The following is a 26007-nucleotide window of genomic DNA, read 5'->3' as shown; positions in this document are numbered from 1 at the left end:
TTGGGCCGATCATCTGAGGTCAGGAGTTCGAGACCAGCCTGGCCAACATGATGAAACCCCGTCTCTACTAAAAAAAAACACAAAAATTAGCCAGGCATGGTGGTGCACACCTGTAATCCCAGCTACTCAGGAGGGTGAAGGAGGAGAATCACTTGAACCTGAGAGTCAGAAGTTGCAGTAAACTGAGATCATGCCAGTGCACTACAGCCTGGGTGAAAGAGTGAGACTCCATCTCAAAAAAAAAAACAAAAAAAAAAGCTATTTGTTATTGTTCAAATTTCTTTTTTTTTTTTTTTTTTTTTTAAGACAGAGTCTGGCTCCATCACCCAGGCTAAAGTACAGTGGTACAATCTCGGCTCACTGCAACCTCTGCCTCCCGGGTTCAAGCAATTCTCCTACCTCAGCCTCCCAAGCAGCTGGGATTATGGGTGCACGCCAGCACGCTGGGGTAATTTTTTGGTATTTTTAGTAGAGATGGGGTCTCACTATGTTGCCCAGGCTGGTCTCAAACTCCTGGTCTCCAGCGATCCACCCACCTTGGATGTCCGAAGTGCCAGGATTACAGGCATGAACCACAGTGCCCTTGGAAAGACTCTCCAAAGTATGCAGAAATGTGGACAATAACAGTATTTCTGATGACATGAAAAGTGCCACACAGTTTCCTTAATTCAAGCTTGCAAAGCACAGGGAAATAAACTGCATAGCAATGGTTGTCCCAAGGGGTCTCCTCCATGGAATGCCAAAAGCAAACCGAAGCCCTCCCTCCTGGCCAGGAATATTCTACATCCACACGGTGACACTCTAAACACTTATCTGGTCTTCATCCCGTTTCCTGGCGTACACCTCCTAAAATACGTGGAGTCCCCAGAGGATGTCTTTTTGCAGGCTAGTGAGTTGACTGACGGTCAGCAGCCCCAAGGTAGCTGCAGGATTGACGGCTGCTCACTACAGAGCCCCAGGCATGATGCAAGGGTCAGGGCATTCAGTCCCACCCCCCAACCTTCAGGGAGGGGAGAGGGGCTGAAGGTTAAGTTGATCACCAATAGCCAATGGTTTAACCAAACAGGCCTATGTAAAGCAGCCTCCAGAAAAACCCAAAAGGGCAGGGTCCAGGGAGCTTCTGGAAAGCTGAACGCTGTGGAGGTTCCTGGAGGGTAGCACCCCCACGGAGGGCAGAGAACCTCTGCACCCCCCAGTCCCCCCATACCTCACCCTATGCACCTCTTCATATGTGTGCTTGCGCTTTGTAATATCTGTAAACCAAGAATAAAATCCTAAGCCCCAAACCTACTGAACAGGCCCCCTCTTGGCCAAAGGGACTTCAGAGAAACCTGAAAAACTGAATTATTGGCCGTAGCAGGAAGGGAGGTGGGACATGCGTCATGACAGCCCCTCCCTTTTAGAGTTTAGGCAAAACTGAACAGCATTAATATTAAAACAGAGAGTATAAGCCTGACAGAACAGATTCTTTGGGTAATAAGATACCAAATTATAAACAAGACTTAAAGCCATGCAAAGGAGTGTTAAGTCACACCCTACAAACAATAAAATTTGGTTTTTTTTTTTTTTTTTTTTAATTAACCCGCTATAATGTGGCTTACTTTCTAACCTGACTCTGGTATAGCATCACATGGCAGACAGCAGACCCCTTATCTTAAGCATTCCTTTGAAGTGACTTTCAGTCTTTAGACAAAACTTAACTCTCTCAACCAATTGCCAACTAAAGAATCCTAAAACACACCTATGACTTGTAAGCCCCTCACTTCAAGATATTCCGCCTTTTCAGGCCGAGCTTCTATGTACTGGGTTATTTCTTTTCCTGTAACTCCTGTCTCTTTATAATGTTTATGTGGAAGGCTGGGCACGGTGGCTCACGCCTGTAATCCCAACACTTTGGGAGGCCGAAACGGGTGGATCCTCTAAGGTCAGAAGTTCGAGACCAGCCTGACCAACGTGGAGAAACCCCATCTCTACTAAAAATACAAAATTAGCCGGGCATGGTGACACATGCCTGTAATCCCAGCTACTAGGGAGGCAGAGGCAGGAGAATCACTTGAACCCAGGAGGTGGAGGTTGTGGTGAGCCGATATCGCACCATTGCACTCCAGCCTGGGGGACAAGAGCGAAACTCTGTTTCAAAAAAAAAAAAAAACAAAAATAAACGTATATATGTGGAGTCCTGATAAGTAACAATGAGAAAGGGGTCCCAGGTAGGGGAGAACAATTGTTCTGAGAAACAGCTCATCACAGACAACCTACTGGCACGACATCCTGTTTCCAAACACCTCATTCTGCTCATAGTCCCAGCAGCATGACCCGTAAAACTTCTTTCCTGCCCTGTCTCTTGCCCGACAGCCCCTTCTCTGCTGTACTGGCCACTGCACCCTTGCAACATTATCTTCATACTTTCTCTAATAAGTCTGCCTTATTAGAGAAATAATAGCCTGCGGCTGTCTTGGTAAATTCCTTTACCACCCACAATGACGGCCCCAGCCAGACGCAATGGCAACAGTATCCATCCAAATTGTAATCTGACCACCTCGGGCCATTTACTCACAACTTCTTGGGTTTGTGCTTTCTCAGGCTATGGTCACTCATTCTGGCTCAGAATAAACCTCTTTAAGGTATTTTACGGAGTTTGGTTTTTCTGTTAACATATCCTTTGTGATAAACTGGTAAACATAAGTGTTTCTCCAAGTCCTGTGAACTGCTCTAGCAAATTAATCAAACCCAAAAAGTGATGGTGGGAACCCCAACTTCATTGAAGCCAGTTGGTCAGAAGTTCCAGAGACCTACACTTGTGACTGGTGCAGGTGGAGGAGGACAGTCTTGGGGACTGAGCCCTCCACCTGTAGGATCTGAGGCTACCTCCCAGTGGACAGTGTCAGAAATGAATTCAAGGACACCCAGCTGATAACTGCTGCTTGGTGTGTGAGGGAAGCCTCCACAAATTTAGTCACAGAAGTCTCCTGTGTTGACTGTTGTTGTGTGGTATGAGCGCAGAGAAGAAACATAGTTTGAGTTTTTCCACTCACATGCACACACCCCTACAGAGTCCTGTCAGTCAAAAGACAAAGGCCAAACAGATCTAAGGGGTGATTTTAGACAATATATTTAGCATAGACACAAAAGGCTTTGTCGTCTTTATGCTAACTTTATGCACAAATGAGTAACAACATCAGTGGCTTAGGTTTGTGACGTAAGGTGTTTTTTTTTTTTCATTTCATGTGGTCTCACTCTGTCACCCAGGTTGGAGTGCAATAGCACAGTCTCAGCTCACTGCAGCCTCAATTTCCCAAGCCCAAGCGATCCTCCCACCTGAGCCTCCCAAGGAGCTGGGACCACAGATGTGTGCCACCATGTCTGGTTAATTTTTTTAAAAATTTTTTGTAGAGACAGGATCTTGCTACATTGCCCAGCTGGTCTTGAACTCCAGGGCTCAAGCAATCCTCCTGCCTTGGCCTCCCAAAGTGCTGGGATTATAGACGTGAGCCACTGAGACCAGCCTTAAGGTCTTTTTTAAGCTAAAATTATTGGATCAATAGGTAGAAGGAATGTCATCTGCAACAATGATTTATGCCAGCAGAGGGGGACAAAACTTACAGTAAATACAGTTTACAAAAATGAAACAAAAGGCAAAAGCTACTTCCTCTGTTTTCCAATTAATAAGCTCCTGTTACAGGAGTACACCACTCCCCTACTTCAGCAGTTCATGAGCCCAAGAACACTGTTTTGCAAATGACAGATCCAAACCTGCTGCTCCATTGCATGCCCCATTTATCATTTATTTAAATAAATTTATTTATTACGATTTTTTTTTGAGATGGAGTCTCACTCTGTCGCCCAGGCTGGAATGCAATGGTACGATGTCGGCTTACTGCAATCTCCATCTCCTGGGTTCAAGCGATTCTCCTGCCTCAGCCTCCCAATTAGCTGGGACTGCAGGCGTGCACCACTATGTCTGGCTTTTATGTTTGTTTTTTTTTTAATTAAGATAGGGTTTCACCATGTTGGCCAGGCTGGTCTCGAACACCTGATCTTAGGTGATCCGCCTGCTTCAGCCTCCCAAAGTGCTGGCATTACAGGCATGAGCCACCGTGCCCGGCCTATTTATTACTAAATACTTATTTAAATTAAATTTATTAAGCACTTGTGTAACTTAGTTAAATTAAATATTTATTTACATAAAATAAATTCATCATTAGATATTTCTTTAAATACATATATTAAAAACGTATTTAAATAAAATACATTTATTTTCTCATCTGTGACCCATGAACTAGCACCCTGAGTTTCAACTGCTCTACCCAACCCCCGGGGGCAGACACACAGTTTCCTAGGAGTAGGCAGCCCTTTTACAGGGATCACTGCAGATGCACACCTCTGTACAAGCCCTCCCCACACGAGTGATTTTCCTGAGAGCTGTCCAGTATGTGCCTGTGGTCCGGGCAGCATGTTGGCTCCCCCTCACACCTTCCCTTTCCCAAGTCCTCCTACTTTACAGGAGAGAGGCCTGCCTGTCATCCATGCAGCAGCTTCCTGTGGTGCTCTGCCCAGAGATGTAGAAACCTCGGGAACATCAGATAACATCACAATTCAAAATGCCAGTCTTGGTCAATCAAGGCACAATGAATTTGCAGTATGGCTTGCTTTCTCTCTTAAAGAAATGAGAGAGAAGGCCGGGCGCGGTGGCTCAAGCCTGTAATCCCAGCACTCTGGGAGGCCGAGGCGGGTGGATCACGAGGTCAGGAGATCGAGACCCTCCTGGCTAACATGGTGAAACCCCGTCTCTACTAAAAATACAAAAAAAAAAAAAAAAACTAGCCAGGCGTGGTGGCGGGCACCTGTAGTCCCAGCTACTCGGAGGCTGAGGCGGGAGAATGGCGGGAACCCGGGAGGCGGAGCTTGCAGTGAGCCGAGATCGCTCCAGCCTGGGCGACACAGCAAGACTCCGTCTCAAAAAAAAAAAAAAAAAAGAAATGAGAGAGAAATATAGCCAAGAAATAGGACAATTGGTTCCATGGTGGGAAAATGTGAACTTAGATATTCTGTAGAGGAGGTGGCAGCAGCAGCAGCAGCAGTGAGGGTTTTATTTCATAGCTTCCCCTCTGCCATCTCCCAGCCATTGAAGAACAGTTCACTCCCGCAGAAGAATCCAAGAACAGGGAAGAGGACGGCAGTGAGAAACGCCAAGGGCACTGTCTGATTTCATCTGGGGGACAAACTCATGACAGGGCTCTGTGCTTTATCTCTGTGACAACTGCAATGTTCAAGATCCGTTCAGCAGTGTGTGGGAAACCCAAGGGGCCACAAAGCACACGCTGTCCGCGAGCTCACCATCCTCAGGAACGAAAGCCTGGCAAGTACCCTTGTCCACGGGGACTCAGCTGGGGTCTTAACAACAGATTTTGGATTAAAAGGAAAAAGGGGTGAAAAGGTCCATGTTTACTTCTGAAAGATCAAAATTACAACTTCAAAAGAACAAATAAGGGAGAGCTGAGTTAATACTGTATACTGTCCTGTACACTTACTCACACTTGCAGGATATTTTCATTAACTTCTTTCAAATGATTGATTACTGGATACTGCACATCTGTGTCCAGATTGCTTGAATGCAAGTCACTTGTTCACTGGTCCATGACCCCCTTCTCTGCTGGTTTATCTGTTGTCCCTGTGTACTTAATGGATTTAGAATAACTACACAGCAACATGTTTAGATTCTACCATAATGCACTTAACAGCAATCATCTATATGTCTTTTCTAAACCCCATACTTACTAGTCGAATATTTTTTTCTTTTGTTGTAAATTTCCACAAAGATTCAACTGCTCTCTTAAAAGCAAATCACTGATGTATGTATGGGTAGATGAAAAATTAGGCAGGCTAAGAGGTAACCCTCCTGCACATTAAAAAACCCGTTTCGTGTGATTAAGATGATTCCTTTCTCAGACTTTGACATGAGGTCCTAATTTATGAAATACGTAATTATAAATATTATTTTCATCTTGAAATGAAATATTAATCCATCTATGTAATTCTCAAATGTCCATCTGTCAAGCCTTTTTCAGATGTCTAAGAAAATTGAAATTTGATGCCACTTATTCACAGCTGATGACAAAAATCCTAACAGGAGCAATTTCCAATTTTATGGGGTTGCTTTTACCCCAGCAGCACCTCATTAACATACAAGGTGCCTCTAAGTGAAAGAAAACAGATATAGTAAGAGTCATTTAATCATCACCTCCATCATTTAATAAACCTTGCTGAAATCCTTTTTGGTATACTTCCCAGTAAGAAAGTGAATGCCTCTAATGACTGGGCAACTGTTTTCTTTTGTTTTTAACAGGTTAGGTGGTTTACTTTACCAAAACTGGAAAAGGAGCTACAGATGGCCTCCCCTAAGCAGAGGTCTCCAAAGTGAATAACGTAAAAATACAAACAGTATTGCCTCTATAGGGCAGTGTACGTGGCCCAAGCCTAGGCACCTAAATGTCTTCCCTCACGTACTCTCAGGGCCCATATAGGAAACACATATGATAGTATTAATGAAAATGCTTCACAAATGCCAATGTACCCTACAAATGATGCTGACAGCATTATTATTTCTGTTGATTGATGAAACATCGAGCAGCTAATATACAGCTAAGAATTCTAAGGCATCAATAGAGTTGTAAATAAGAATTTGGATACAATATTTTGTTAAGTTAACAACAAGATGTGACACAGGGTCCCTCAAGAAATGTCTGATGGCCAAATGAATTTCAGAACGGTCAAGTGAAGTACCAAACTTACTGGTTTTTATGGGTAACCAAGAAAAAGGCACCTGTCATAAATGAAATATACAAGTCCTGTTGGCTTACTGTTGATTCTGACCAACATCTTTAAATACATCCATCCATCAGATCCTTGCACTTCTCACAAGCTGAGTGAGTCATCACCTTCTATACCAATAGAAATTTGGCAACCAATCTGTGCGTATTATGCACAAAACAAAAGCCATCTGCACACAGAAGGAAAACCTAGAGGGAACACTGCCCCTCCTCCCTTAGATAATTGCCTTCTTTTGTCTCATCCCTACTTGCCAGATCACTTTTTCTAGTTTTTCCACTTCTTTTAAAATAGAATCTACAGTTCAGTCTGGCTGGTATACAATGTCTCCAGTTCCCTCCCGCATGCAGCATAGGTTTAATCAGTATTTTATAAAAGAAGAGTCAAGATTAATTAGAGTGTTCAATATTCATATTAGGACCGAGTTATTTCTGAAGAAGGATGGCTCTTTTGTTCTTCCTCTCTTTAATATATCACAGAGGGAACAGGCCAGAGTGTCTGTGCCCCACCGGAATACGTCACCAATAAGCCAAGGAGACTGAGCAGTGGGCAGGTCAGCCAAGGAACGAGAGAGACGCCTGACGAATGTGAACGCATGGGCCATAAATACAATACAGCCCAGGTGGCACAGGACGCAGTGAAGCCCGCAGTATTGGGGTTAGCCTGAGCCCCTGGGAAGGAGCAGTTGAGATGACAATAGAAACACACAGCAAATCCCAAAAGTGCCTGAATAAAAATTTGCCATCATATAGAGAGTGCCTTTGTAAGCATTTATTACCTGATTGATGTCATTTGTGAAAAGTCACCACAACCGCCATGCTGTTTCCATTTAGGAGGTGAAGACAAGGCAAAGTTATTCCCATCTGTTTGTCTTCAGTATAGCCCCACACAGGGGCTCCCGTAACCCTGTGGTCCCGGAGTTTGAGAGAGCAGGGCTCCCAGATTCTCCCACCCACAGGCGACACCCAGCACGGTCGGCCAGCTGTGGGTGAACTGAGACCACCTACACGTTAGGTGTGACAGGGGACCTTTGCAGAGAATCAAACAGCAACCGTAGGGAATGAGCTGACCTTGGCTGAGATGGAACGAAATGCTCACAGAGCCTCTTTTCAATCCACTGTCCACACTGCCTCCCAGAGGGATCATTCCAAAAGCAAATGTGTTCAAGCTGCTCTCCCTGCTGCAAACCTTTTAATGGTTGCCCACTGCTCACAGCGCAATTTGCAATCCCTTCTATGTCCTGAAACCCTCCCCAGGGCCTGGCTCTCTGCCACCTGGGTTTCGGCTGTGCCCTTTTTTACGACCTTTGCTCCAGCTTCCTGAGCGGCCTGCCGCTCCCCTACTGGGCCCGCCTTCATCTCCTCCACCGTAAAGCTTCAGCCCTGGTGTCACCTCCTCAAGGAAGGTGGAGGTACCCCACCACTGCGAGTGGGGTGCCCCCCTCCTCTGTGTTCTCCAGACATCCTTATACTCCTGGATGACTGCTTTTGGATGGCTCGTCCTTCTCCCTTGCTAAAGCCCTGGAATGCAGAGATTGCGTGCTATTTGTATTGGTAACTGAGCTGGATCTAGTGTGGCTCAGAGCAAATGCTCAATATTTGGTGAGTGACACCCGGTGCCTGAGGCAGCTCCAGCTGGTTGCCCAAAGTGCTGCCCTTTAGAAGCAACAAAGGGTAGTCAGGAGCTCTGGTCTGACACCAATAACGAGGTGTGGACTATCCCCCATCAGAAGGAATAAGTTTCCATGAGGCCAGTGGCATCCAGCCAATGCCATTCATGATGAAGAGGATTCAGGCTGGAGTTTCTTAGGCAATAGTAACAAATGATGACTTTAGTCTATAGATAGAGAATACAGATAAAAGAAAGCTACATAGGATTTTTTTCTTTATTACTGAAAAGAAGCAAAGGCCGTGCCTCCAAACAAGACAGAATGGCCTCTCCCTCCTATCATATTTCAAAATTAATCTACTCCCAGACAATCTGAAGAGGTTTCCTTCTCATTACAAGGGGAAGGGGGGGTGTGGATTTTAGGTCAGCAGATTTATTGTTTCCAGATGTTTGCAGCGCTGGGATTTGCTGAAGGATTTCAGAGAGTAGTGTTGAGGCACATCAGGAGGTGGGGAGAGCAGAACGGAGAGAGAGGCAACAGCCACATGAGCAGGAGACAGAGCTCTTGAAGCCACAGGGGAGGGGGGCATCTCTGCAGATTACCCTGAGGACGAGGTGAGAGGCCCTTTGCTATGGCCACATGACCTTAAAAGAAACATATATGAAGTAAAGACATTTGCTTTTAAACTAAATGAAGAGCATCCTTTTCCCATTTTAAACACATGACAAAATCCATAGGGGGGGTTCTTATGCCAGCAAAACAAGACTGAACTTCTGCAACACTGGCAAGGCTTTGCCCTCCTAACAGTGTCAGAAGACAGTCATTCTTTCGGAGAATCCTCCCTGCAGGACCTTTTCTGTAAATCTGTTGTCAAAACGTATGGGCAGATCTTTGCAGCCCTGGAGGAAAAAGAGCAGCTCTAAGGGCTGGAAGTTCCATCTGAAACTCTGTCTACTTGATTTACAGCCACATCTGGGACATGAAAATATTTAGGAAGTAAAAGCGAGAGAAGGAGAAAGCTTGGGGAATATTCCGTTTTGACCCCAAGAGATGCTGTCCTCTGACAGTTTACTGAAGTAATAGGTAATAGATGGACTTCCCTGGCAGTGTATACATAGGAAATATGGCCCATAAAAGACCCTAAACACATAACCATCTACACTAGTTAACTCCCTCTGTAACAGCACTCTTCACCAGAACAAAAACATTTCCAAACCTATTGTTGATCTTATTACAATGAAATTCACACTATGAATCATTTAGTATACCCAGAACGTTTTTTCCCAGGTTTCCCCATGCTATTCACCAGTATAACAAGAACAACAAAAGAACCTTAGCAGACTATGTAAATAATAAACAAAGATAGGTAACAAACATAATATTAATGTACAAGATGCTTTTAATGTACTTGATAGCCATAAGCTTGCAATTTAATAAAGATTTTGCATTTTTTGGTTAATTCATATGAAACAAGAAATTTTCTTTACTTTTACAAAAGTAAAATAAATTTTAAAGTAATGCATTTTTTTTTTTCCATTCAACAGGTCTAGGTTTGTAATATGCAGAATTTTTCATACCAAGACAACCAAAACAAAGTTTAAAAATAGATAGGGCAATCTTTTATTCTTTGTTTTTTGACTTTTGCTTGTTTTTATCAAGCTTTTAAAGCAGAATGAGTCCTCCAAATCCGGGAGACCCACGCAGAGTGCGTGTTAACCCAGTAGACCGTTAATAACAGTGGACTGACTACCACTCCCTTGGTAAACACGCTGACTGGTACTTATGCTGTGCTAGTGAGCTCTCCTCTAGGCCTGGCATGTTTTTGCTCACACCAGGTAAGCTCAATGTTGACCAAAAGTCAATTTCTTTGGCTCTGAAACCTGACGGGACTCTTGAATACTATGGAAACTGTTGAAACATAGGTGGGAAAAGAAAATTGCTATTTCTATAAAAACTTACGCTGAATGCTTTGGAAAGACATAGGAAAGACAGGTTACTTAAAAAATCTGCTGTCAAATTAGGTGTAGGTGAATTAAGTCAAAAGTCTGCAAAGTTAGGGGATAGGGAGTGGAGGGAGGTATTAAAAAAATCGAGAGAACTTTGCATTCAAATAGCATTGCTCTTCTCTAAAGAAACCCAAACTGGAACCTGAAACTGACACATTATGGGTGTTGTTTATTTTAAGAAAGACCATATGCGATTCCTCTCAGTAGACCAACACTCAAAACAAAACAAGACTTGGGATATGTTGAAGGATTGGCAAATAAATGTCCATTCATATATTTTAAGTTAAAATGTTCAAGGTACGTATTGTTCATTTTTAATGATCAAGGTAGATAAGTGGGCTTCCAAATATGGCGAACAGAAAATAAAGCAGCTGACCAATGGAGTTATACACGAAACAGATCAACAGATCTGAGAAAGTCTGCCTTGGCTCCTATCCTCTGAAAATGTCCAGGGGTAAAATAAATCAGAATTTGGCCTGGTGCAGTGGCTCATGCCTGTAATATCAGCACTTTGGGAGGCAAAGACAGGCAAATCTCTTGAGGCCAGGAGTTCAAGACCAGCCTGGCCGATATGGCAAAATCCTGTCTCTACTAAAAATACAAAAATTAGCCAGGTATGGTGGCACGTGCCTGTAATCTCAGCTATTCGGAGACTGAGGCAGGAGAATCGCTTGAACCCAGGAGGTGGAGGCTGCAGTGAGCCGAGCTTGCACCACTGCACTCTAGCCTGGGTGACAGAGCCAGACTCTGTCTCAAGAAATACAAAATAAAATCACAGGCCGGGCACAGTGGCTCAAGCCTGTAATCCCAGCACTTTGGGAGGCCAAGACGGGTGGATCACGAGGTCAGGAGATCGAGACCATCCTGGCTAACACGGTGAAACCCCATCTCTACTAAAAAATACAAAAAAACTAGCCGGGCGAGGTGGCGGGCGCCTGTAGTCCCAGCTACTCGGGAGGCTGAGGCAGGAGAATGGCGTGAACCCGGGAGGCGGAGCTTGCAGTGAGCCGAGATCCGGCCACCGCACTCCAGCCTGGGCGAGAGAGCGAGACTCCGTCTCAAAAAATAAATAAATAAATGAAATAAAATAAAATAAAATAAAATAAAATAAAATAAAATAAAATAAAATCACAGTAGAACCCAGAGCACATGTCGTGGCTAAGCTTTCATACAGCTTCACATTCTTGGACTATATTTACTACCACAGAAGGAGGGTTTCAGGAAGTAGAAACAAAGGCAAAGGGATGCCACTATTAAAGCCAGAAGATTTCCATAAGAGCCCTCCCTCTTCCCCATCTTTCAGTATCAAGAGCCCAAACTCATTCTATCCCTGCCCCGCAAAACTGCTTATGGGAACACTGGGGGAAGAGGCTGCCCCTTACCTTCTGACGCTGCTGAATGTTGGCCACAGCGTCAGGCTGAAAGTCCAGCTTGTCCGTGCGGCAGAGTTTCCAGTAGAGGATGACAACAATCACCATCACCACCAGCACCGGGATGACCACACCAACAATGACCCACAAGTTGTTGCTCTGGGATTCCGGAGACGGCCTCTTCACCCTGTCCACAGCTGCAGACAAGGAAGAAAGGTCTTTCGATAACTCCCTCTTCACTCATTTACTAGATTGCACGTGTCTTCTACAAGAAACTCAGAAGTCTGTGACATTTCGGCTCAAGATAGCTGGCTCCAGGTTATAATCTCCAGATGACAGGAAATGTGACCAGCAGAGAAACACAACATACAATGTTACATCTAGAATACATCAGGGATCACAACGACATATGGATATATCCAAAGGTACATGGCTGAATTAATGGCAAAGCTCAGTGAATTCCAGGTCTCCTGATTTCCAGTTTATTCTACTAGCTCACCCCTAACTTTTCACTGCAGGATCTTTCCGTAGCAAAACTGGTTCTGTACAACTTCGCACAAAGGCAGTTCTCTTCAAAGGCGGAGAGAAAAAACAGCTGTGTCTCCAGAACACAGTCCTGCCCGCTGCATCAAGTACCACAGGACTCACACCCTCCCAGATCACATAAAGCACATGCATCTCAACTAGGAGTTTATGGAAGAAAACCCTTCACCTCTTTCTCCCTTCCTCACTACTCCAAGTTTCTTGTGTTCACAAATGTTTATTAAGTGTGCTGGACACAGTTTGAAAGTTGGGACTCAACAGTGAACAAGTGAAGTCCCTTGAGGTGCTTAGGTCCTAGTGGGGGAAAGGAAAAACGATCAAGTAAATGAATCACTGAATAATTTCATATCGCACTAGTGCCATACACAAAGCAAAACAGAGTAAGGAGATAGGACATGCGCACCAATGCAACTGGTCGCTTCCCCTTCAGCAATGAAAAATGACAGAGATGCTGATGTTCATAGCAGTGCTATTCACGATAGCCTAAAAGATGAAAAGAACCCAAATGCCCATCCACAGATGAATGAATGAACAAAATGTGGTATAGCCATACAATGGTGTATCATTCAGCTTTAAAAGGGAAGGAAATTCTATACATGCTGCTACACAGACGAACCTTGAAAACATAATGGAACAAGGAACAAGCCCGTCACGAAAGGACAAACAATGTATGATTCTACCTATACGAAGTATCTAGAAAAAACTCATAGAAAGTTTCTGCTTGGAATGATGAAGAGATTCCGGAAATGGATAGTGGTGACGGTTACACAGCCTTGTGGATGTACTCAATGCCACTGAAGTATACACTTAAAAGGGTTAAATTGGTACATTTCTTGATGTATATTTTACCACAATAAAAAAAGAAGGAAGATGATCCTTATATTTGCCGAAATGAAGCTTCACTGTGTTAATTTGGAAACTGAAGTCCTAATAAGTGTCCCATAGTCACTGCCTTCATTGCCCCACCTGTGTCTCTCCCTAAACCTTTGAAACATGACTCATTGAAACGGCGTTATTTAGGCTACCAGTTGTCAACTTTTACACGAAGCAAATCTTACTCATTTTGGATCCGCCACTCCCCAGCCTGCTGCCACACCCACCCCACCCGCCTCCACTCCTCTTTCACGGCCTAGGACAGTTGCACTTCAACTCCTCGGCCACTTAATGTCCATCACTAGCTCTTTGTTTTGCACATGGTGCCTTATTGCTCATTTAAAATGCTTCCTGCTACATAAATGGATCATCCGTGAAATGCTACACTTCTGCACTCATTCATCCGGTCTTGACGCCAAATCTTGTCTTTTCAAAAACGTCTTAGTTGTCATGGGCAGGGACTAAGTCTTATGCTCCTTTCATATCCTGTGATGGTTAACACCTGCTATGGGATCAAAAGGTATCTGCTCAAAGACGTAATAACAAAAAGGGTTCTTGGTGCTGGTTTAACTTTGGGTTTAGACACCTGAGGGAGTGACAAGGGAGGGAGCAAGCATTCTAAATCAAATGCACCAGGGAGAAAAGCACAGATTAGAGCAGAGGCTGCATGGGATGTGGTAAAAAGCAACAAAGTGTGAAAACCTTGTGTTTTTTAATTTGGGCTGAATATAGTGAATATATGTAGCTCATTTTGCATAAAAGCAACGGACAATATAGAAGTAGGGACAGAATCAAACTGAGAAGCTGAGACAACTGGACACTCTTCTTAGTTCTTTTGTGGGTGTGGTTGTTGGTTTGCTTTTCTTTTTGAGATAGGGTCTCACTCTATCCCTCAGGCTAGAATGTGGTGGCACAATCAAGCTCACGTGCAGCCTCCTGGGCTCAGGTGATCCTCCTGCCTCTATCTCCCAAAGTGCTGAGATTATAGGCATGAGCCACCCCACTTGCCCTCTTCTGACGCTAACCTAGGAAAACCCTGATGAGGCAGAGGTTGATCAAACTGGGCCCTGACACCAGTGTCCTGGGGCTGCCTTTGGGCTATCCCTGGTGTTGACTGAGAATTCCTTCAATCACCAGCCTGGAGATCCCAGGATCTTTACCCATGTGGTTTTCGGTACAAAACTGAGGAAAAGAGGTGCAAGATCAGATGTGAAAGGTGCCCATATCCTATTGCAATTAACTGTTTAAAATGTCAAGCGCTTGGCTGGAGTAGGGCACATCTCCTACAATCAGGAATAGCATATATGAAGAAATGTAACGAAGCGCTTTTGTTAGTTTTTGCTCATAGTTTGTACTCACTGCTTTGGAGGAGAACACATCAATACATGATCATATCTCACATTCACAAACACAAACTGCCAATGAGTATTTGCTTAAACTCTCCCATCATCTTCCACAAAACAGAGAAATTACGCCCATCAGCTTTCATCTCGGTTGGTCTCCAGGGACAAGTACAGATTTCACAAGAACCTTCTACTACCAAGGATAATTTTAAAGCTATCATTTTTTTAAAAATTGTCTTTATCTCCTACATGTTCTCTGTATAGATTTTTCTGTATTCTCTGATGCTGAATTCCCTCTAAATGTTTACCTTTCCTCTTATTGCCGGAAGCAAGTTTTACCATTGTCTTACCAAGACTGCTTGCAGGATCATAAAGGAAAAACATCGACATTAAAAGAGGAGTCTGGGCCAGGTGGGGTGGCTCATGGCTGTAATCCCAACACCTTGGGAGGTCAAGGTGGGAGGATCGCTTGAGCCAGGGGTTCAAGACCAGCCTGGGCAACATGACAAGACCCTGTCTTCACAGATAATAAGAAAAAAATAGCCGGGCGTAGTGGTGGTGACTGTGGTCCTAGCTACTCAGGTGGCTGAGGCAGGAGGATCACCTGAGTCCAGGAGTTTGAGGCTGCAGTGAGCCATGATCAAGCCACTGCACTCCAGCCTGGGTGACAGAGCAAGACCCTTTCTCCAAAAAAGAAGAATCTGATTCATATCCTAAAGGACTATTTAGAAAAACACACTCTTCCATGTGCCTCCTTTTTTTTCATTTCTAAATACTCAAAATCTGTGAAGTGGGGCTGGGTGTGGTGGCTCATGCCTGTAGTAATCCCAGAACTTTGGGAGGCCAAGGCAGGCGGATCACAAGGTCAAGAGATCGAGACCATCCTGACCAACATGCTGAAACCCCATCTCTACTACTAACACAAAAATAAGCTGGGCGTGGTGGTGCGGTCCTGTAGTCCCAGCTACTTGGGAGGCTGAGGCAGGAGAATCACTTGAATCTGGGAGGCAGAGGTTGCAGTGAGCCAAGATCACACCACTGCACTCCAGCCTGGCGACAGAGTGAGACTCCATCTCAAAAAAAAGAAAAAAAGAAAAAAAAAAAAAAGTGAGGTGGAAAGGAAATTACTGACAGCAGCCAGGGCGAGGCAGGCAGGAGTGAGATCTTCCAACAATAATAAAGAAACATCAGAATACCTCTGTCTACACTGTAGAGTGGTGTGAGGATAGGTGAGAGAGAAACAGGACTGAAAAGGGGAAGGATCAAGGACTTCTTTGTGTTAAAAGACCCTGAAGGAAGCCAATAAATTCAGGGTGCACCTCCCAGCTTCCTGAATGACTCACTGTCCCCGCCAATGTTCAAAATATGACATAGAAGATTTTGGAATAAATACAGAGCAAACACATTATTTTGCCTCAGACAAAATTTATAAAAAAAAAGCAGCAGTAAAGGAATGAGGGACAGATATTAAAGTTGATGTACTATAAATCACTATAACACCCCACCTACAAAATGCTAGGTAGAAAAAACAGCAGTGGAGGCTAAACCTACAAGCAATTGAAATCCAAATAAAGAAGGTCTTGGTGAATGAATTTTAACAACTGGCACTTCACCATCAGGGTTATACACACATCGGAATGCTTTTACATTCAGAGCTCACTGTCAGAACGAGCCTGGCTTTGGAGCCCAGCACAGCCCAGATGACACCACCTCAGGCACTTACGCTGGGCAATGGCACCCTGAATTCGGTAACCCAAGATAATGGCTGCTCTCTGGAGGTCCATCTTGTTAATCAGGTCCGAAGACTTGACTGCACTGAGTCTTTCTCCATCTTGATCCTCCACAAAGTAGATGAGCTGTACAGGATTGTCATCTCCCTCCAGCCTCGACACATTTACCACCTGAAAGAGCAGAAACCATTCACATTGCAGAAGTTTGTGTTTCTGGATGCCCTCTCTCAGGCTGCTGAATCCTGATTATATCACTCAGGATTTATTCCAATCCTCATAATAAGCTCCGTAAGCCATTCGGGGGCCCAGAATCACCATGGTGCTCTCTGTTGATGAGAAGAGGGACAATGGAGAGTTCCTTTGTGTGGAGTAACAGGTTGCTTCATCTCGCTCTACATCTTTTCTGGGGCAAAGGGGCAGGGAGGATGCGCAGAACCAGGGCTGGTGAGTCCAGGTGGTCTAGAATCATCCCCACAATCTCTTGAAGTGCTGACCACGTCATAAGAGAGCATCATCCTCTCAACATTAACTATAGGATTAGGTACATCCCTGGTTCTCTGAAACTATTAATGATTCTACCCAATCCTTTCTTCAGCCCATTGGTATTTCCTCCTCATTCTTCTAGGGCAGGGCTTCTTAACCTCAGCTCTACTGACAATCCCTTGACATGGGGTGCATTGTAGATGGTTAGCAGTATCCCTGCCCTCTACCCACTAGGTTTCCCCACCCTGCACCACCCAAGGTACAACCAAAAACATCTCCAGACACTGCCAGATCCACCCTGGAGGACAAAATCACCCCCACCCACCACTGCTCTATGGACAATAAACCTCATAAATTCATAATCTTGTGGGTCAAATAATACTTTGATTCATCCCAAAACTTCTCTCTCTGGTGTTAAAAGACAGTCTTTTTATACCCTTATTTCAAAATCTAGCACACTTGACATACCATACCTTTTCATTTCACTCTATTTCTCTTAATAATATGCAACAATTTTATTGCCTCTTTAGACTCCAGCAAAACTCTGAACTTCCATCCTGAGAAAAGGATCAGCGATGGCTCCGAGCTCCTTATTTTATACATGCCATTTAAATTGCTGGTCTCTACATCTGCCATTGGCAACATGCAGCTGCTACTTCTCTGTCCACACGTGTGGATGTGTAACACCACCCTGTGCTCTGGACACAGCTGCTGAACTCCTCCTTCACCAAGGGAAACTTCCGGCAGATCAGCAATTTCATGGTTTCACTGTGAACTCCTTCTTCCAGATCGTGTCTAAAGATCTTTAACAACACACGTCCAAACCCTCTTCCCTCAACAATCTGTTCTTTATGCTTCATCCTGAGAAGGACTCATTGTCCTGCCCTCTGACTGCTGTTTCAAAGCCAGTCTCCTGACCACTTCTGTTCCCCAGCCACCTCCTCCCTCCCTGACAACGGTGCTGCGATGATTAATTTTTCATTAGCTTATAGAATGGAATGCTATCCAAGGACTACTGAAAAGGAAGTAGATTATATCCACCTGACTTTCTACCCATGTACCTCCTTACTCCCTTTTAAAAGTTCTAATAAATTTAAAGAATATAGTTTCTTCTTCTAGAAATCACAGTCCCCAAAATCCAGTGATATCCACCTTGATTAAAGATTCTACAAGTCTATCTAGTGCTCCGGTTTGGATGTTGGAGCCCCTCCAACTCTCATGTTGAATTGTGATCCCCGATGTTGGTGATGGGGCCTAATGGGAGGTATCTGAGTCATGGAGGCAGATCCCTCATGAATGGCTTGGTGCTGTCCTCGAGGTAATGAGTTCTTGCTCTACTAGTTCCTGAGAGAGCTGGTGTTAGAAAGGGCCTGGCACCTCCCTCCCCTCTCTCTCGCTTCCTCTCTCACCATGTGATTTCGACACTGGCTTCCCTTCGCCCTCCAGCAAGAGGGGAAGCAGCCTGAGGCCCTCACCATGACACCAGTACCATGCTTTTTGTACAGCCTGAAGAACCATGAGCCAAATAAACCTCTTTTCTTTACAAACCCAGCCTCAGGTATTCCTTTATGGCAACATCTATGGACTAAGACATCCAGGTGAAAAGTAAGCCAGGAAAATCTAATCCCAGCATCCTTTCTAGACTACTGCCTATCAGATTCCTATCTGGAACCCTTATAACCATGGTATTAAGGAGTCATCATCACTTTGGTTAACATTTTCAATTTCAAAATTTATTTTCTGAGTAAAATCACCTCTCTCTAGAAATTACATAGCCAACTAATGTTGAAAAACACATGCAAAAAAATGCATAAAGAATAAAATGAAAATCAACCAAAATTCAACCAACCAAAGAAAATCACTGTAAACATTTCAGCATTTTCGTTCTCCTCTTTCTCCATGAATTCTATATTAACATTTGGATTACATGGAATACATACTTTGGGGCATCTCTTCACTTGAGTTTTGTTTTTGGTTTTGTTTTTGGAGACAGTCTCACTCTGTCACCGAGGCTGGAGTGCACTGGTGTGATCTTAGCTCACTGCAACCTCCGCCTCCCAGGTTCAAGTGATTCTCATGCCTCAGCCTCCCGAACAGCTGGGATTACAGGCACATGCCATCATGTTCAGAAAACTTTTGTATTTCAGTAGAAATGAGGTTTCACTATGTTGGCCAGGCTGGTCTCGATCTCCTGGCCTCAAGTGATCCACCCGCCTTAGCATCCCAAAGTGCTGGGATTACTGTGAGCCACTGCACCCAGCCCACTTGAGCATTTTTCTATATCACTCACTAATTTTTCTTTTAATGACTGCATAAAATTCCAACACATAAAGATTTACTATAATTTTATTCACCCATTCCCCAATTGCTGGACATCTAGGTTGTTTCAACATTTTCAATTTACGACTTAAGTTTTGATGAACAGCTGTGTAACATGGTACACAAATCCTTATCTACATCTTCATGTTTGGTCACTCTGAGGGGCAAGAGAAGCAGAGCATGGCTTATCAGCAATCTATCAGATGGCACATTGGCCTGTATGTGCCACTTTCACAAACCTGCATGCCTGCTAAGGGAGCTTGCACGTCAAATTCAGCCCCATATTATACACTTTTATGGTGTCCTGTAACTGTTTCACGGGCAGAAGTTAACTCACACTTAGACCTTGGGCTCTATGAAGCCAGGGATTGTTGAATAAGGCAAAGCTTTTATAATGTATTCTAATTTTTATTCTTTGTTGATACTTACTTAATGATTACTCTCAATTGTGATTACTTTTTAAATTTCTCTGCAACTTACTGCATCTGGCAAAGGAACTATTTTAGTAACCTAAGGACTGCATTTCTGGGAGGGGGATAAAGAGTAATGATGAGAGGGACACATTGGTAAGAGGGCTAGAGGATGATGATGCAGTTCTAGGCAACACTTCCCTGCCCCCGCCCCCCCCACCCACAGCCAATGTCATTTGCATCTTTTCCTCTAATGCCTCTAACCCACCCACCTCCCTACCCTGCCTGCCAGCCCACACCCCCTGCTTCAGAGTTCTACCCTGGTTTCCTGTTTCTGAAATGCCACAGCTCTAAATATACCATTTTCGTAGTTCAGCAAGTCAGCAGTTGTTAAGAAAAAAATCCACATAATTCATATGGAGATGGAAATTAATGACAGCCTCCACCTCCAACTTTCTGTGAGTACGGGCATTTTTAAATGGGTCACGTTTCAATTCAAACAAATCTGTCTTTTGTAACCTGTTTGCCAGTTTACCAAGTAAAGAAGATTTAGGGTAATATGAGACCACCAGGTGTCTCCGGTGGCAGGTACCTATAGTACCAGCTACTCAGGAGGCTGGGGCGAAAGAATCACTTGAACCCAGGACGCGGAGGTTGTAGTGAGTTGAGATCATGCCACTGCACTCCAGCCTGGGCGACAGAGCGAGACTCTGTCTCAAGAAAAAAAAGAAAGAAAGAAAGAAAAAAGCTCAAGTGAAGAGAGGCTACAAAGGATGTAGGCAGTGTCATCCAAATGTTACCAGAGAATTCATGGGGAAAAAAGAATGGAAGGAAATATGCTGAAATGTTTAGGGATTTTCTTTGGTTGGTTGAATTTTTGGTGATTTTCACTTTATTCTTTACACGTTTTTTTTACACGTGTTTTTCAAAACTTCTCTAATTGGCTATGTAGTTTCTGGAGAGATGTGATTTTGCTCAGAAAATAAATTTAAAACTGAAATTGAAAATGTTAACCAGAGTGATGACTCCATAATACCATGGAAGCAGAGAAGATGAAATGCTCAAGCAGAGGGCAGCACAGCTCCCTCTATCTGATCTCCTATGGCCTCTTCCAGTTGAATGATTTATCATACAATGCTATCAATAATACCGACCATGCCATCAAACAGGCTACACTTTTGTTAATTAAAAACTACTATTTGATAAACGAGGTCCTGTGATGATATGGCAACCCAGTAAGACAATTCTGCTCTGCTCCGCAAGGTCTATTGTTATACTACTACTTACTAAGGCCTTGGTAAATATTTGTCTAGACTCCAGTTGAACTGAAACGCTGCCAGATTCAGTGTCTACCCAATAGAGCAATCAGTGGAAATCAGAATTTTCTCATGGCACTTCCCATTTGCATAAAAATACAGGGTTTTAGATGGAGTGTGCACTCACACACAAGCGCTGTCTCTCTCCCTCTCTCTCCCTCCCCTCCTCCTTTGATGTGGAGTACCTGCACCACGCTGTTCCCTGCAGCTACAGTGGCCCTTCTCCACATCCGCCTTCTGGTGGAAACCTCACTGAGCAGCTGGGCCAGCTTGCGTTCCATCTCGGCTTGAAACACTTCATTCTGGAGTTGCTTCTCCACGACGCCCAAGAGAACTACATTTAAATGAAAACATACATGGCACCCAAGACAAGTCAGCAGTAAAAAAAAAACGGGGTGTGTGTGTGTATGTGTGCATATGTATTTGAAATTAACGCAAGATTGCCATAAAATGCCAATCCCTAGACAGGAGACATCAAAAGGAGAAAAAGTGATCATGAATGGGGAAAGTCCAGGAAATGCAGCCCATGAGTCTTATCTAAGCTCCAAACTCTCAGTGTTACCCAGACTGGTGGCCAGAAGTCCCAGGAACTCGGCACGGTAGGAGCTTTGGCCTGAACGGCGCCTACACAAGACCAAACATTTTGTCTGCACTTATCTCAACACTGCTGGAATTGGTGTGAGTTCATTGTCTTGCCTTGAGACTTGGACTCACAAACTAACTTGAAAAAAGGAAGCCTGCCCATCTTTAGTTATCTACTTCAGACAAGATGATCTCAACAGACAATCGCTTGCCAGCATGGTCTGGGAGGAAGGAGCATGTGCTTTTCAACCAGAACTGGTTTAAGTTTTCTTTGAGATACAACCATGGGCAAGTTACTTAATTGCTCTAGAAATTATCTGGAAAAGACCGCAGATGGCAGCATGCAAAGCGGTGGGGCCTTGACGTGGGATGCTGTGCATTCAGCAAGGAGAACTTGCAAGGTGCAGGAACCCCGTGAATGGCAGCTATCACTACTCCACATGCTCTCTCGTGCCCAGCTAGTTCCTGTGCTGCATGCATGCTGGATAGCTGGTGAGTACGTAACTACTGGTCAGACTTTTGTGCACTAGGTTAGAAAGCCTTTAACTGCAATGCCATACCTCTAAATATCTGACCCAGTCCCCTAACACACACACACACACAAAAAAAAGCTTCCTAGGTGCCAAGCCACCCTGCTTGTCCTTATTAAACTAAACAAATAACACTTTTAGAAAAAAAATAAAAAGAGAGAGAGAGATCCTTGCTTCTGAACCTCACCCTGTTCTGGGTCAGAAGATTGTCAGTTCCTGTTAGACTCTGCCCTGAACTCAATGTATGAATTTTAAAGAAAGTCAGTCCTTTTTGTTCTATAACTCAGTGGGATACATTCCCACAGCCAAATTTGAATCCCTTTCTCATTCATTCTTTGCCAAGAATGTAAGGTACATTTTGCCCTAAATTTAGGAAACAGGAAAAGCAGCATCCTTCTCAATACGCCTGCATAAACTTCTTATCCTTACAGTTCCCAAAATATAACATAAGTTAAACATACCTGTTCGGACCCAGGAGGACTTCAGCAACTGAGATAAGTTGAGCTGTGGATACTGGAAGGCTACAAAAGGGAAAGAATTAGGGAAGGAGAAAAAAACTCTGTAAAAAAAAAAATGCCATGTTTACAACAAAGTCCCAACACACTGTCTTTACTATTTAGCTGTAAATACGAAAGAACAAAATGTCAGATTCGCGTGAGGACATGGACAGTAGCAATTTCTGAACACATGAGTCTCAAGGAAAAAGAGAGAGACAAAAAGAAAGAAAAGAAGGGCTGGCTCCAGCCATGTCATAGGACACTGCTTCATAGAGAGGCCACCAGCAAGTTCTCCTTTGAATGTCACTGTTCCACAGCAATGCATGTTCACGCTGTGCACCTCAGAGCCCTGGCTTTCCCAGCAATATCTCAGGGTAAAATGACCACGTGTTGACTTGTCCAGGGCCAGCCAGTGTGCCCCACCATCCAGCATCCTCATTTTAGCCATACACACACTGAGCACAACTGAAAGCGACTCTTTGTAAATAACAGCTTTATCTCTGTCATCTTGCATATAGAATAACTTCTATAAAGTTATTCTTTTTAATTTAATTAACAATACACTAAAATAACATTACGAATCATTAGGCCATTTGGTTGTTTCATTTTGAAAAAGAATTTGAATTTTTCTGGCCTGACTTCAACTCTGGAATCTACTATTTTTTTTAAATAAATGTCTCCCCTTTCCCCCACTGCCTCCATTTGCATTATGAACCTAGTTGCTTCAGTCAGGAATAAAGGTTTTGTGTTTTCGCTTATTGTTGTTATTTTAAAATTTACACAGTAAACGTTACTCTTTTCAGCATACAGTTTTATGGGTTTTGATAAATACGTATATATTCACATAATCATCACCACAATGAAGATACAGAACAGTTTCATCACCCCCAAAACACTGCCTTCTGCAGAACAGTTTCTTCACCCCCAAAATACTGCCTTCTGCTACCCTTTTGAAGTCAAACTTTCCTGCAGCCCTTAAGCTCTAACAACCACAGATTCATGCTCCCTCCGTAAGTTATGCGTTTTCCAGAACTCATGTACTTTTTAATAGCACCCCTCTACTCTCCGAATAATAAAGCCAGGCACAGTGGGTGAGCAGGGCTCTGCAGACCCATCTGGCCTGAATCCAATTTTATCAGATTTATATTCTGGCACTCAGTCAGATATTTCATTTGAAAAAAGTGGTCCAGGTGAAATATACTCTGCGTGATACTAAAACGGAGAAGCCATGCCATTTGCATGTCATTACACATTTGTTCAAACCCACAGAACGCACGACACCCAGGGTGAACCTTAATGTAAACTATGGGCTATGGATGATGACGATGCGTCAATGCAGGTTGATCACTGTAGCAAATGGACTACTGTCCTGGGGGATGCTGACAATGGGGGAGGTTATGAATGTGCGGAAGCAGGAGGCATATGGGAAATCTCTGAACCTTCCAATCATATCTGCTGTGAATCCAAAAACTTCACTAAAAAAATCAAGTCTTTAACTATTATTCTAAGTGAAGTAACTCAGGAATGGAAAACCAAACATCATACGTTCTCACTGGTATGTGGGAGCTAAGCTATGAGAACACAAAGGCACGAGAATGATACAACGGACTTTGGAGACTTGGGAGAAAGAGTGGGGGTGGGAGGGATAAAAGACTACAAATCTGGAGGAGCGTCTACTGCTCGGGTGATGGGTGCACCAGGATCTCAAAAACCACCACTAAAGAACTTACTCATGCAACCAAATACCACCTGTACCCCAACACCTTATGGAAAAATATTTTTTTAAAAAATCAAGTCTTTTAAAAAACTAAAAAAATTTTAAGAAGAGGTCTTCCACCAAAATGCCCGCCATCACCTCCCCAGCACGTCCGAGAGGGCCGTACTCACGCTCTGCGATCTGCAGTACTGGGTATCCCAGATAGAAACTGAACTCCACCACACTCAAGTTCCTGAGCAGCTCGCTCACTTCTGATCCATTCAAAAATCCCTGTGTGCTTTTAACCGCAAAGATGATATTCACCGGGCCCCGCCGAGGAGTCACCCTGGAGGAACTGACGGTGATATTCAAGATCTGAAAGAATGAAGTCAGAATAAGCTTCGAAAATAAAACATCCTGCTGAAAGCTTAACCGTGATTTCTCTCTCACAGGTTCTCTCACCGATTTTTTTAAAGGAGGTAAAGTTTTTAAGGGAAACATAACTGGCTTTCTAACCTGGTTCCCTTTTGTAAGAGTTTAACTGCTCAGTTTATTGAAAATGTTTCTTACATTAAGTGAAGAACTGAGCACATGTATAGCTCCTCCCACCCCAAATCCCACTGAAATAACAATAAGCTGAACAAAGGGGAAGAAATCCACAACAGCACTGAGAATGGAAGAAAACCAGAGATTCCGTCAAACCTCTGGGGGATGGAGAAAGGATGGGATCAGATTGATATAAACCAGAACAGAGAAAGCCAGGATCCAAAACATACACAAGCACGAGCTGCAGCAGAGCCGAGGGCCGCGCTCCCCAAGAGGACCAGGAGGGGCTCTGTGGCAGAGATTAGCAGTAATGGGACCAAGAACAGGCTATGCAGCGGCAATCAGTATAATTAATTACATGCTGTGCCAAATTGCTGAGGCCATTGCCTTCCTCCTCTGTCCTTCCTAACTGCCACACCCAGGCCAACAGAGGTCCTAGCAGCAGCCAGGCCCTCACCCAGAACAAGCCAAAGAACTGCTCCCTGGGGAAAACAAACCCCTGCCTAAGAGGACTATGCAGGTCTGGGCCCTAACCAAGAAGGTGGGCAGAGGCTAAGATAACTCCCGTGCACACCAGAGACAAAGAAGGAAAGAAAATGAATGAAAACACAGCTAGCTCTGCCCTAAGACACACACTAAAGTGCCCCATCCCCCAGGAAGAGCCTTTTTATCTAGACGCTGGAACGAAGGGGTTCCCTGTCTGCTTGTCTCTGACCACACACGGCACCCAGAGAGAGGCCCACGCTGACATATTCCGCCCCAGACCCAGCACTCCAATGAATTTTCTCCCCAGGAGATGGAGCTGACGTAGAAAGAGATCCCCACAGCTCAAGGGGAAAGCTGTGCCAGCTACTAAAATGAACAACTTGGTTCTTCATTCCTAACAACAAACCAACAGTCTCCAGATTTCCAGAAACTAACAGCACAAAAGCAAAGCACTGAGATCAACACGCAGAGCAAGGACTGCAGAGAAAACAGGAATGACTTAGGAAACAGAAGACACATTTTAACAATTCTAATCAACATCCTCAGAGACTTTTAAGGCGACACTGCATCATTGCAGGAAAGCCTACAATGAAAATGGAGCAAAGAACAATGAACAAAAAGCTAAAAAATTCAATAGAGGGATTGCATAACATAATGGACACAGCTAAGGACTAAATTCATGACTTGGAGGACAACATTTTGTAAATCTGTAAAAACAGAGAATAAAGAGATGGAAAATACGAGGAAAAAATAAGAAACATGGAAAGTGGATCCAGGAGCACCAAAATCTATTTTAACACCCATTTTGGAAAGAGAGAGGAAAGAATGTACAGGGAAAAA

General features: G+C 43.9%; 1 protein-coding gene across 2 annotated transcripts in view; it reads right to left on the bottom strand.

The window, feature by feature from the left end:
• Positions 1-26007, bottom strand: part of KIAA1549 (KIAA1549 ortholog) — a 144653-nt gene that overhangs the window by 48621 nt on the left and 70025 nt on the right. For both annotated transcript variants that reach the window (XM_030933292.1, XM_030933293.1), the window contains exons 6-10: positions 24327-24510; positions 22404-22463; positions 21016-21164; positions 16296-16473; positions 11826-12010 (exon numbers count right to left, since the gene is read on the bottom strand). In XM_030933292.1, the coding sequence (XP_030789152.1) occupies positions 11826-12010; positions 16296-16473; positions 21016-21164; positions 22404-22463; positions 24327-24510 (756 nt within the window). The remainder of the gene's footprint in view (positions 1-11825; positions 12011-16295; positions 16474-21015; positions 21165-22403; positions 22464-24326; positions 24511-26007) is intronic.

The sequence above is a fragment of the Rhinopithecus roxellana genome, chromosome 6 (assembly GCF_007565055.1).
Source record: "Rhinopithecus roxellana isolate Shanxi Qingling chromosome 6, ASM756505v1, whole genome shotgun sequence".
In the NCBI taxonomy this organism is placed as follows: Eukaryota; Metazoa; Chordata; class Mammalia; order Primates; family Cercopithecidae; genus Rhinopithecus; species Rhinopithecus roxellana.
The sequence above is the reverse complement of the archived record's forward strand: the minus strand, read 5'-3'. Positions and strand labels throughout refer to the sequence as shown.